Consider the following 12,810-nt stretch of genomic DNA (forward strand, 5'->3'; position numbering starts at 1 on the left):
CCCTCAAAAACTATTAACCTCTGTAGCAAATCACTTGCCTCATTCCGTACGTGGGTCATACTTGTTGTTGGTTCCTGCTAATTGTTAGTTCCAACGCTCATCTGCCCTCGCAGATATCAATATACCTGCGTGTTTCTTCATACAGCTGAGGGTCCAGCGACCCCTTCATACTCTCCTTGTCTCGGCATACTGGTCCTCGGCGTGCTGGTCATGGGTCCTGGATTCTGGTTCCGAGGTCGGGTCACTAGTTGGTCATACCGCAGGAACGCGATGTCTCCCCTCGCCCTGGCCTCCCTTAACATCCTCATCAACTCCCTTCTTCTCTTCCTTACAGACTCGGTGTAATCTTCATTTATATAAATATTAGATCCTTTAAGCTTCTTTGCTTGTGTCAATATGTGTGCCTTATCCTTCTCTTTCATCAACTTTACCATCACCACCCTCGGTCCCCGATCAGAAGGTTGGGAAACAAGTGCGCTGAGCTGTCAAACACTGGCACCAAGATTCCAGTAGAACTGCAGGACTGGCACTGCCAAAGCCTCTACCACCACTCTCTTCCTAATATTTTGTCAGGTGGTTTTGTAATCACTCTCAATCATCTGATATAATGAATGAATGACACTTTATTATAGACTCAAGGTCCAAATTAAAACAAATAGACAATAAAAGAACAATTAAAAGAAACAATAAAAATAAAATAAAAACGAGAACAGGATAACAACCATAAACTACTATCCCTTTAAAAGGCAGGTATGCCAGTGTTTCCAGAGAGCAGAAGTAAAACACATCACTGTAAGCAACATTAGCCAACAATATAATATGATTTCCAGAATCATTCAAGCAACAGATACATTTATACATCAAATTTCGTAAAACAGCGGGAAATGTACTAATTCAAAATGACACGAACAGTTCGCTAGCGCTTGTCCATCAAGGCTTTTTCAATAACAGCCTTAGGGCGTCATTATAAGCCACTGACAGTTTCTGAAGACTGCCCTTTTTATAATTACACCACAGATGGGCAGTGTACAAGGAGGTACAATAAGTTTTAAACAAAGCCAATTTTACTCCAACCGAGCATGAACCAAATTTCCGTGCCAGTACATTAGCTTGTACATACAACATATGGCACTGACGATATATATATACCTGTCATCAGACAAACGATCATTGATGACATAACCCAAGTACTTAACTTTGTTGCATACAGTTAAAATATTACCGGATAACTTAAAAGAAGGGAATACAAGGGACCTGTCCTCGTTTGTACAGCATATCATAACACTTATGACAGCATTATACTTGACATCGTGACGTTCCCCAAATACTGAACACACGTTCAAGAGCTTCTGAAGACCTGCTGCACTGAAACTAGAGATCACAAGGTACTATGCATACATTAAATGATTTACAAATACAACTACACCATCGACCATACATCCCGTTCTGCACATATTTAACTCTTTAGAGAGATCATTCATGTAAAAATTAAACAAGATTGAGAAGAGCAGACTACCTTGTCTTACCCCATTACAGGTCTGAAAGGGTGCAGAGATACAATTATCCCATCTAACAAACACAGTCTGGTGGGCATACCAATATGACAAGCATCTCACTATATATTTAGGCAATCGGGCGTCACACAGTTTCTGGAATAATTTCCTATGATTCACTCGGTCAAAAGCCTTAGAGGTGTCTAAAAAGCACATGAATACAGTAGAGTTTTTACTTTTATATTTGCTGACTAATTCCTTTAGCGCAAATATACACATATCAGTGCCATGGTTAGTTTTAAACCCAAATTGGTTTGCAGTGGAGCTAATAAGATTGTGAAACCTACTTAAAAGAAGTTCTTCAGCAACTTTTGAAAGAATATTAGTGAGTGCAATAGGTCGACAATTATCTGAGCTGCCCACCTTCCCTGCTTTATCCTTCACCATAGGAACTAAAAGTACTGACATCAAAGAGTCAGGCAGAAACCCGTGCATAACAGAGGCAATAAAGCATATGGCTAGAAGAGGGGACAACCTGAGACTAGCGTACTTAATGTTCAACAGAAATGCGGTCCAGCCCAGTAGCCTTATTTTCAGACAAATTACATAATGCTTGGGAAACTTCATTGGTTTTAAAAGATTCAACAAAGTCAACCTACTCACCGAAAAAGTTTCCCTCGGAATACAATTAAATAACTCGCAATAATGACGCCGCCAAAACTCAGCTATCTTATCAGGATCAGAAATTCCATCAATAGTATGGGGTAAGGAGGATCTACTGTTATTAATATATTTGACATCTTTCCAAAATGATTTCATATTATTTTTTCACCATAGAGTCTGACCTCATCTTATGTTCATTTTTCAAAATGAACCGTATGGCATATTTATATTTTGCAGTTGCACGCTTTTTAAACTCAAATATAGGCCCATATCTGGGCATATCTGGGTTTACCCGCAAGAGCCCAGGAAGTTGTAGCCTCCCGTCTTTAGCCTTAAATTCGGCCACATAGGTGCTCCAACCAGGCATAATTTTGCGCTTCACTTTACCTTTGTGATAAGGCATACTCACTTCCAACAGCGCCCGGAAAATTTTAAATCAAAATCAAATCAAATCAAATTTTATTTGTATAGCACCAAATCACAACAAAAGTCATCTCAGGACACTTTACAAAGTAAGGTCTAGACCTTACTGTTATCACTATTATTACATAGGGAAAACCCAACAAATCCCCCTTTAGGAAGCATGTATTAGAATACATAAAAGAAATATCTGACTTGTGATTAACATCTGTGCAATTAGGATCTCTACACATAATGGCCTCTCTAGGTAACGTAATATCACGTAACAGCTTATCAGTGAGATTACGAAAGCTGGCAAGATCATCAGGAGAAAGAATGGACCAGTCCAAATCTCTATGTTTATGATTAGAGTGAGTTAAAATAGGTATAAAATCAAGTCTCACAGTCATCTTTACGGGAATATGATCAGAAAAGGACATGTTGTATAGTATGTCTATATCTGCCAAAGCAGCATGTGCATCAGCTGTAGAAATGCAGTGCAAATTATTATCGGAACAAAAGTGCAACATATGCTTTGCAAAAACAGAATTCTTATCTGATATATTTGCATTCATATCACCCACAATATATACGCTGGTATACCTGTCGCTATGTATAAAAGAACTAATAAAAGCAAGCTTGTTCAAGTACTCCTCTTCGTTTTGGTTAGATTCATAAGGAACACAGACGTTTTAAAAACACAGCTCCTTGTTATCCAGAGTCAGGCATATTGCAATACACCAGTCCTCATCAAGCCTAACCACACTAACCACTGGGTCCAACCTCTTAGACCCCGCCACCAGGAATTCGTCCACGCTTAATACCGAGCCCAAAGTCAGTAGTAGACTCTCCAGCACTGAGGAAATTATCGTCCACGGAGTTGAGTCCACATAAATCCTGCTTGACAAGAAAAGTCTCTTGTAAACATAGAATATCACATTGTTCCAGCAGCTATTCAACCACAGTGCGGCGAACTTTATCCTCCACATTATGACCTAAATGTAGGCCACGACAGTTATATGAGATTACTTTAAGATCCATAACAATTAGCTAGAGCTGGCATCTGCTCCAGGAGATGGCATTGCTCGGGTAGAGTGAGCAGCATGAGTACCACCAGCAAATTTACGTGCTGCAAAATAACGCCTCACAAATGTACCCCCAGGCCATAGCTCTGGATTATACGTCATCAACTTTGTTACATTCAGCAGACACTTTAAAAGAAACAAACCTAGTGTTTCCTGAAACAATTTTATGACACATGACATCATGCCCAAGTTTTTCTTTCAAATAGGTACGTAAAAACTTTGGCTTCCAAATCTGGTGAGAATTTTGTTGCAAAGGCACTGACCAGCTTAGTCTTAATTGTCTTGATAGTTCCAGCTGCTCCGGTACCCACAACAGATTTGCCAGCTTTCCTCTGACCGGCTAAGGTTATACCTACATGAGGCACAGGCCTAACACCAGCCGGCTTCTTTAACTGCCGTTGACCCCTTTTAGCCACCAAGCTCCACATAGAGGAACCGGGCAGCATTGTTTCTCCAGAGCATTCCAGTGAAGTAGCCCTATCCCCCGTAGGCGGCACCTGATCCATCACCTCTGACTGCTCACCAGCCAAAGGGATAACGTGGTTGGCCTCCGTTGGGACTGACAACACACCGCCATGAACGGCGCGCAATTCCAATGCACTGACCCGCTTGATCGTATCCGCCGCAACAGCCCGCAGACCGCCGCTACCGCTAGCTTCAGCTTGCAGGTGAGCCACTTGCTTCATAGCAGTGATTTTGGCCTGAAGATGCTCCATTTTATGAAGCAAGCCACAAACATCCATATTAGTAAAAGTCACAGGTGGCAGTTCATCTAGATAATATGACAAATCTGGGGGTGTCCTCCCCACACTCATTCAAAACTTTAAGGCAAGCCTTAACGTTGTTAATGTCTTTATGCAATCCCTTATGCAAGATGTTACGCTGGGTAGTGACACATACTTCAAAAAGCATTTTCAAAGCCTCAATCCACTCAGTGTCAAAGGTGTTGACTACCAACAAGACAATCTCATCCTGACTTAAGGTCCTTAGTTTAACAGAGAGGAAATGCAAAAATTCTTCCTCTACTATAACTTTACTGTCAGTTGTTTTATACACCTCAGGTTTTAATTGAACCTTGGCAAACACAGGAGCTCCAGGCACACATGCGACCATCACATCCGCCATACGGGAAATGACTCACCATATAGTTTTGATACACTCTTATATTGGCTATGTATGGATCTTATCCATGTATGTACTTGACTCTGAGGGTAATTTCCTCAGTCTGACCCTACCTGCTGATGTGAAGCACATGTAGCCAAAATAAACATGGGGAGCAAAGGGTAGGGGCCCCAAACCTGTTCCAGATGGCTTCTCCTGTCTGCTCATTAATCTAAGGAATCTGACAGGCCCCGTGTTATACCCCTTCTTTCAATGTTTGTGTGTGTGTGTGTAGGTAGAAAGTAATGTTGTCACATGAGCCCACTTTTGTGATGCATTTACCAAGAGCCTTAGTCTTCACCATTCTGGTTGTCCATTCTGTTCATTCATATATGGTCAGCCTGAATATTCAACTCTATCCATATATTAAACCTGCCATGAATGAATGTACAAATATGATGTCTGTATACTCCAACCCCCTACATGCTATTGATTTAGCTTGTGTTTAGCTGGATGTTAGCTGTTTACTATGTGAAAACTGACCTGGTATAGTCGGTCTTCAAGGCAGCAGTGCCAGCATACTGCTTGGCACAGGCATCAGCATTGTCTGCCCAAGCTGCATTTGAACACACAGGGAAGAAGACAGAACACAAAATAAGAGAATGAAAATTGAAGGAAACAGGTCATATCATCACCTAAGACCATAAATGTATGTGTGCCAGGTGATTAGTTCCAAAGGAACTACAAAGGCCACTGTTGTGAGATGAATCGCCCACCATTTTTGTACATCTTCTCAAACTCTGCCTGTTCTTCAGTCTGCTGGCCCATGTGTAGGACGCCCATTCTCTGCAGGCACATACACACACACACACACACACACACACACACACACACACACACACACACACTTAACTTGAAAGGTGAGTCCAAAATGAACCCTTTGACTCATTCGTCACAGACTGTAAAGCTAAAAGCTACATAAGAATTTATACATGTTCAGTATACATGTTTTTGACATTTTAATAAGAAGCCTTTGTATTCTCTTATCCACTCCTGTTTTGATTTGCTGTTAATGCAAACTCAACAGTTCCTCCATGTTTACCCGATAACTTGATTAAGTATAATATCCAAATCCTCAGCACCAACTCTTCAGCTCCTCCTGTAAGGTCATTTCTAAACTAACTGAACTAACTAACAGTTCAGTCAGAGTAATTTCATACTTGCCATTTTGCTCAGTTTTTTTTATCACAGTTTTCCTCCACTCTTTTTTCCATTCATTTCTATTCAGCTGTTTGTTTGTTTTTTTTGATTGACTGTTTTCAATATAACTCAAGAGTTACTAAAAAGCTCACAAAGTCCTTGAGCAGCTCAATCACTGCCTTTCCAGGTAAGTTTTATATGTAAAACAACTGTGGAAAATGTGGAGTTTCACTGACAGTAGTTTAACACTGATTGAAAAGCAGCAGTGAAATCTAGGAGACAGAACAAGAGCAGCAGAGTGGTGAATATGGCCATATTTAGACATTTCTCCAGCACATTTATGGTTTATTGATCAGGAACCTTGCAGGCAAGACAGTAACATTTAGATTTAGAATATCTGGTCAGTCTATCAGTGTAATACATAGGCCTACTTGGAGGTTCTTTCCTCTTCATTATCTGACAGACTACAGTGAAATTCCCTGCTTTTTTCCATTATTCAAATTGAAACCGACTACCTGCTCAAAGAATGAATACGCAAACAGACAAATAATGTGCTTCAGCCCTAATAAACAGAAAATTTAACACAATAAATCTTCAAAGGAAAACCTGACTGATTTCAAAACCTAGCCAATTAAACTGAAAATGTCAAGTCTCTATGAAATGTTCCATTCTTAATCCAGCATAAAAACGAATCAGTTCCTCGATCAAGTGAGAGCCAGGCATTCCTAACATTTTTAATTATGATGGACCAATTAATATCCACATTGAGTAATACTAAATGTAAATAGGTCGATTAGGCTGCAGAAGTCTGAACTGTTTATATTTTTACATTTTATATAGATGGTATATGCAGGAATCATGAAGTTAAATTCAATACCTTTGAAGACCTTTTTCAAGACCTTTGCAATAAATTTTAAGACATCAATGCATTTCAAATTTTAACCGGTTATGTCAGCAACATACTTTAACTTTTATTCACCATGCACTGATTTTGAGATTGCAAAACTAAAGAGTCTTAGTTTGTGATACCTTTTATTGACCACTGTATCAATACAATGGAATTCAGACGGGCCAGGAGGGACAAAAGCTCAAGAGAATAAAGTGAATGATTAACCCAAAGGCAAGGTTTATCAAAAGTAAAAACAGTAACATGCTCACTCGTGCTCACTCTCTGTGGTCTTTGCATGCCATACAACATTTCCTCACAGAACTTTAGGACTCACATTGTCAGCATGCTACTGGGAAGGTGGGACTGCAACTCAGCCATTAGGACTCTCCTAGGTCTATACAGTTACAACTGATAAAGCTGCACACACAGTCTTACAAATGTATTAATTTCAAAACTTGTAGTTTTACTATGTATATGTATGAATATGTATAAACTTTGAACTTGCATAATAGTAGTAGACTGTATGAATTAAACGCTGAGTTGTAGGGGGATTCCTCCTTGCAAATACCAAAATTATTATTTTACAATTATTATTATCATCAAGATTCATGGAATTTACCTCAATTCAGCTGATTTGGGTTCTAGTGGTTTCAAATTTGCACCAAGATGTATTTTTTCTTTGTGTCTCTTCCTGAGGGCGTTGGACACAAGTTAAGATCATCTTTTTTCAGGTGACAATAATATAACCTACAGAACTAATGTTTTGAGAAATGTTGGTAGGATGAAGGTTAAATAAAATTATACTACAGTAAAACTATTTTGTGCTGTTCAAATGTCCTTAACCAAAATGACAACATGAACCTATGAGTGAAAAACATTACAAGTCTTGAACACTACGCAAGCATCCTGTTTGTACACTAGAGTGTGTTTACATCCAGGTACTCTGCCTACTTCCACCTAGTCATTCGGGCCAACTGCTAGCCTACCATAGTGTCAAGGCACCACAGAACCTCCGTGCGCAGAGGTGGTATAGTGCGCGTCGTGACTCAGCAGAAGCAGCGGTTACTGTCGTATTAGTAGCCTCAGCTGTGGTACTGGTAGTGGTGTAGCTGGTGTAGCCAATTTAGTTCAGAAAAGTTGCGATAAACTGCTGTCTGGAACTCACAGCAGATTTGACTAGTACTGTGCTTATGGGACTGGATAGCGTTGATCCCCATCGAGGATAAAACTTATTCCACACTAACAACCACCTGCTGGTTGTTCCCAGTGATGGGCCATGGTTCAAATTCATTGTTCTCCAACCAGTTGTACAAGGACTTGCATTTCTCCATTACTTTTGAGTTTCTGTAAAATCAGCATGCCATTTAAGGTGTAGTCCATGCTGACAGTAGTCAGTGGCCAGTGAGCACGCCAATTGTTTGAACTTTTCGGATGTCGGCAAATTTAGCCTGGATTCGACCAGGCGAAGGTCTGTGTAACATTCCACGAGCTACACACCTATGCAACATAAAAAAATAAATACACAAATGTTTAGCTTATAAACGCTTTAGGCAAATAGGCACTCTTAAATAGTGATCAAGACTTTTTAATACTTTTAATGGCCTTAATTAGGCTTGCTTTATTACATTTTAATACTTTTTAAGACCCTGCGGACACAGTAATATAACTCCCATTGTAAATGGCATGAACTCAAGCTGAACACAGCCACGGTTTCTGGAGAACAAATTGCCACTGTTGGGTTGTTTTGTGTTTTTGTCTGTCCACCTCCTGTGTGATTATGGGATCCTCCTACCCATAGCTGCGACTGTAGGGAGCGTCGGGCCAGAAGGCTCTGGATGACATTGGTACGGTCCAGACAGTCCATGCAGTTGCTCCGAAACGTCCCCTCCTGGTTCAACATCACCTTCCCATTAGCATCCACCAGGAAATATCTGAATCCAGATATACACCATTAATTCTGACGTACAGAACATAATTATCTGCCTGTTGTACTTGTGGCTCACAGACACTGTGAAAAGCACACTGACCCAAATTCATCCTGCATTTCAGTGACCATGTCCAGTAAGATCTGGAGGCGGTGCCACCTCATCTGACTGCACTCCTTATGGAAGTCAAATGCTATGTACCTGCAGAAAAGCAAACATTTACCAAAAATACAATGACCTCAACCAACTATGAAGTGGACTTAGTTGAAAAGGAAACCAGCCACTTGTGAAAAATAAAAGACAGAATTGGTAGTAATCTTACTTGATCATGCTATTACCCAAGCTGGCCACCATCTTGTTAAATGCCAGCTCCAGTGGCTTTTCTGAGCCTTTCTGGTTGATCTGCGAAAAAATTGGACAAGAATTCATTGTTCTCATCTAAGAAACATAACCGTGGGTAGCAGAGGTGCTGCAGCGCCTAAGCATCAAGGGGCCACGCCCCTATCTCTAAATGGCTGAAAATGTTATATTTATCCTATTTCATTTTGTGTTTTAATTTCAATTGGTGCATTTCATATAAACCCCCTTAGCCCATGAGACCAGTAGGCTAATAGGTTGTTAAAATTAAAAACAAAAATTTGAAATTAAAAATTGCTGCTTGGAGCACCGGAAGAAGGCGCGCATGTGGATCATACAGCAGTGGAGTGACAGCAGCACACAGACTGTGCAGTGCTCTGAGTGACATTACCTGCTGTCAGTAATGCCTGTAACATGATTGATTGTGACATGTGCAGAATATTTATCATGGCTCATAAGCTGCTTCTCTGCATTATTTTGTATGATTTTTTTCCCATGGATTTAATGTCAAGTGAGTCTCAAGGACCTCTTGAGCTCAGCAGCTATCTCTCATCAACGCCCTTTCATTAATTTTCCATGCAATGACAATTATAAAACAGACTTAAATTTCAAAGTAGTGAATTGTGGCTGTGACAGATTACAGTTACAAACAAGGTTCATACACCTGTGCCAAGGCCAATTTTCAAGCTTTTCTAGCACCTTATACTGTAGCTGTGGTAAATTACTTGTATATATGAATACATACATACTCGATGATTATTTCAATTAAAAGACATGGAATTATGCTATAAATAACCAAAATTGTTTCATAATTGCAAAAGGATAAGAAATTAAAGAAAAACAAGTTTTATGTTTCAAAATGTGTCACCTGTAAGTACTTGCCTGCTATCTAACCTGGCTGATCAATATAAAACATTTAACAAAAAAACACTCAACAAATAACTTCACTTTCAACAAATTCTTTACTGAAAATGTGAAAAATAAAGAACATTCATCCTTGAGGTAGTCTACAACATATCTGATGCTCTTGCCAAATGCACATTTAATAAGTAGGTGAACCTGAGGCAGGAAGGGAGAGCATGGATGAAGGATGATGGTGACGAATTAAACAGTGTGAAATTATTATCAAGCCTGCACATTGATTTCATAAAATTAAGGCAGTACTAGTGACAGAATCAACATGTGGTAATTACACCTTTTTGTCTTACCAAGTTCAAAATGACTTGTCTTCCATAGAGAATAATTTGGGAGTCAAAGTGTCTCTGGAATCCATCCAACTAAAGTGATAAACAGAGAAGAGTAAAACTACATAAAAATGAAAAGAAATAAATTTACAACAACAGAGACACTCATTTTGTCTAATGGAAGTGTAAAGATGGCTTACATGATTAACTGTTTTGCTGATCTGTGGTTTTGGCTTGTATTTGAGATTGGGCCTCTGGGACCAGTAGACAGGGATGGAGCCTCTTGTCTAAAAAAAAAAAAAAAAGGGGGGGGGGGGGGGAAAAATCAAAATCCAACTTTCAAACACTCATTCCTGAATTACAACATACTGTATACAAAACTTTTAAAGCCCCAGCATGCAGTGGGTTTAACCACCTGTCAAAGTCCCACATCATATATTTAAGTGTGCATAAGAACGCTGGCCCAAAACAAGAATGTGGACTGTTTGGAATGACCTGTGCAGCAGGACGAACACTGCGAGGGTTTATATAATGTAAAACTGACTTTGGATCAATATAAACATACATAATTAACACAAACTCAATGTATGCTTAAACTATTTTAACCTTATTTCAAGGGATAATGATACATACTTTGTGTCAGTGAAGCTGTACACAAGGGTCCCGGAGAAAACCAGGAAACAAAAGCCACTGAAGCAGTGCTGACCTTTGATGACCCGGTGTCAGAAATGACCTTACAGGAGGAGCTGCAGAGCACCATTGAACAGACTGTCTCTTTACAATTAGAAGTCCCACCAGAACAACAAGAATATTTACAAGAACTACTTGAATGTCCACTATTCAAGAAAGAAGAGTCCAAGGAGACAACAAACAAGCCAGAAATGGATGGATGGAGAAGTGTTACTCTCAAAGGAAAGCATGAAAAGTTAAAATGATGGTCAAGTGATCTATATTTTAATTTTATTGCATTGATAGTTCAGTGTAACTGTGTAATTCTGATGGCTTAGTTAAATGTGATGGGATTTTTTTGTATTTCAATCAGATGTGAGATTCTTGTATTTTTATTAGCCATTAGAATAATTTATTTTTCAACAAAAAAGAAGTATATAATGCTGAATCACAGTGGGATGGAGGCCAGTTATGGGCAGTGTACTGAGCTTTGACGGTAAAAGATATGCAATAGTTCTGAAAAACAAGACTTTGCAGGCCAAATAAGGTAATGACTGGAAAAGGTGACATCCGGTCAGATGAAAGGACATGACAAAAAAACCTATAAAAAGCCCAACTATATCTAGACAGCATCTCTCAACCTCCTGCAGCAGCTCAGCCTCCTTCCCCACCGGTGAGGTGACATTTCAAGTCCCAAGAACCGGAGTTGGTGTACGAGGTTTGGGTTGGCCGGGCACTCGGCCCCAGCCACTGCCCAAAACACAATGCACTGGCGGGCCCACCAAAGAGTGGCTCCACGTGGTTTCGGACTGAGCCCGACCAGGCCCTGTGGGTATAGGCCTGGCCACCAGGCACACGCACACGAGCCCCTCCCCCAGGCCTGGCTCCAGGGTGGGGCCCCGGTGACCCCATACAGGGCTGGGTAAACGTAAGCCCTGATTTGTTCATCATAGGTGGCCTAAGAACCGCCCTTTGTCTGGTCTGTCACCCAGGACCTGTTTGCCAACAACATAGCTACCGGGATCATTCCCTCCACCACGTTACCGACACCAGGTCGGTTTTTGAGAACAAAGTGCCTTCTAATGGTGACACCATGCAAATTAAGAAATAGCTCTTTAATGGGCATGTTTACTGTGGAATCTAGACGACTTATCGAGCAACAGGGGAAGCGAGGGTTCCTGGAAGGCTGAGAGGAACTGCATGCCATCTGCACACCAGCTGAAAGCCATTCAGCTGAGAAAAGCAATTCTGAGTGGCTGCATCTTTAGCATAACATCAGCAATGCAGAAATTATAAGTTTGAGCAATCTGGACTTAATGACTCTCCAATGAATTCTGACTGGAATAATCATCTAATTTTTGATTTTTTTTTATTTTGATTTGATTTATTCTTTCAAGCATGCAGAACAAATGACATCAACACACACATAATTACACAAATCCAACCAATGCTAACCCAGAATCAGTTTGCTTATACCTAGTACATGCTTGAATGGAGTAGGAAGAAGTCAGACTTATCCAGTCCTACCCCATAACATCATCTTATACAAAAAATTTCATGCATCATTGGCTGCAAGCAGTATCTCTACATAGGTAATTCTCTTCTTCACCAGACAAGTAAAATTTAAAACAGAGTGTTTCCTTCATGCATTCTTGGTTAAATCTCTTATTCTTGCATATATTTTGAATGACACATACATTTATATTTATATTTAAACTCCTCAATTCTAGTACTGTTCTTCATGTCCACACTTAAATTATTCCATAATTTGACCCCACTTATAGAAATACAAAATCTTTTTTTGGTTGTACGTATAGCATGAACTTTTAGATTTAACTGACCCCT

At 39.9% G+C, this 12,810-nt stretch overlaps 1 protein-coding gene across 1 annotated transcript in view; it reads right to left on the reverse strand.

Moving 5' to 3' along the window:
* The window catches only part of sacm1lb (SAC1 like phosphatidylinositide phosphatase b), a 92,446-nt gene that overhangs the window by 36,077 nt on the left and 43,559 nt on the right, over positions 1–12,810 (reverse strand). Inside the window, exons 11-17 of the mRNA XM_020620660.1 lie at positions 10,497–10,583; positions 10,321–10,389; positions 9,078–9,157; positions 8,858–8,956; positions 8,623–8,761; positions 5,518–5,587; positions 5,285–5,357 (exon numbers count right to left, since the gene is read on the reverse strand). Coding sequence (XP_020476316.1) covers positions 5,285–5,357; positions 5,518–5,587; positions 8,623–8,761; positions 8,858–8,956; positions 9,078–9,157; positions 10,321–10,389; positions 10,497–10,583 — 617 coding nt within the window. The remainder of the gene's footprint in view (positions 1–5,284; positions 5,358–5,517; positions 5,588–8,622; positions 8,762–8,857; positions 8,957–9,077; positions 9,158–10,320; positions 10,390–10,496; positions 10,584–12,810) is intronic.

This window comes from Monopterus albus, unplaced genomic scaffold, assembly GCF_001952655.1.
Source record: "Monopterus albus unplaced genomic scaffold, M_albus_1.0 scaffold245.1, whole genome shotgun sequence".
Classification (NCBI taxonomy): Eukaryota; Metazoa; Chordata; class Actinopteri; order Synbranchiformes; family Synbranchidae; genus Monopterus; species Monopterus albus.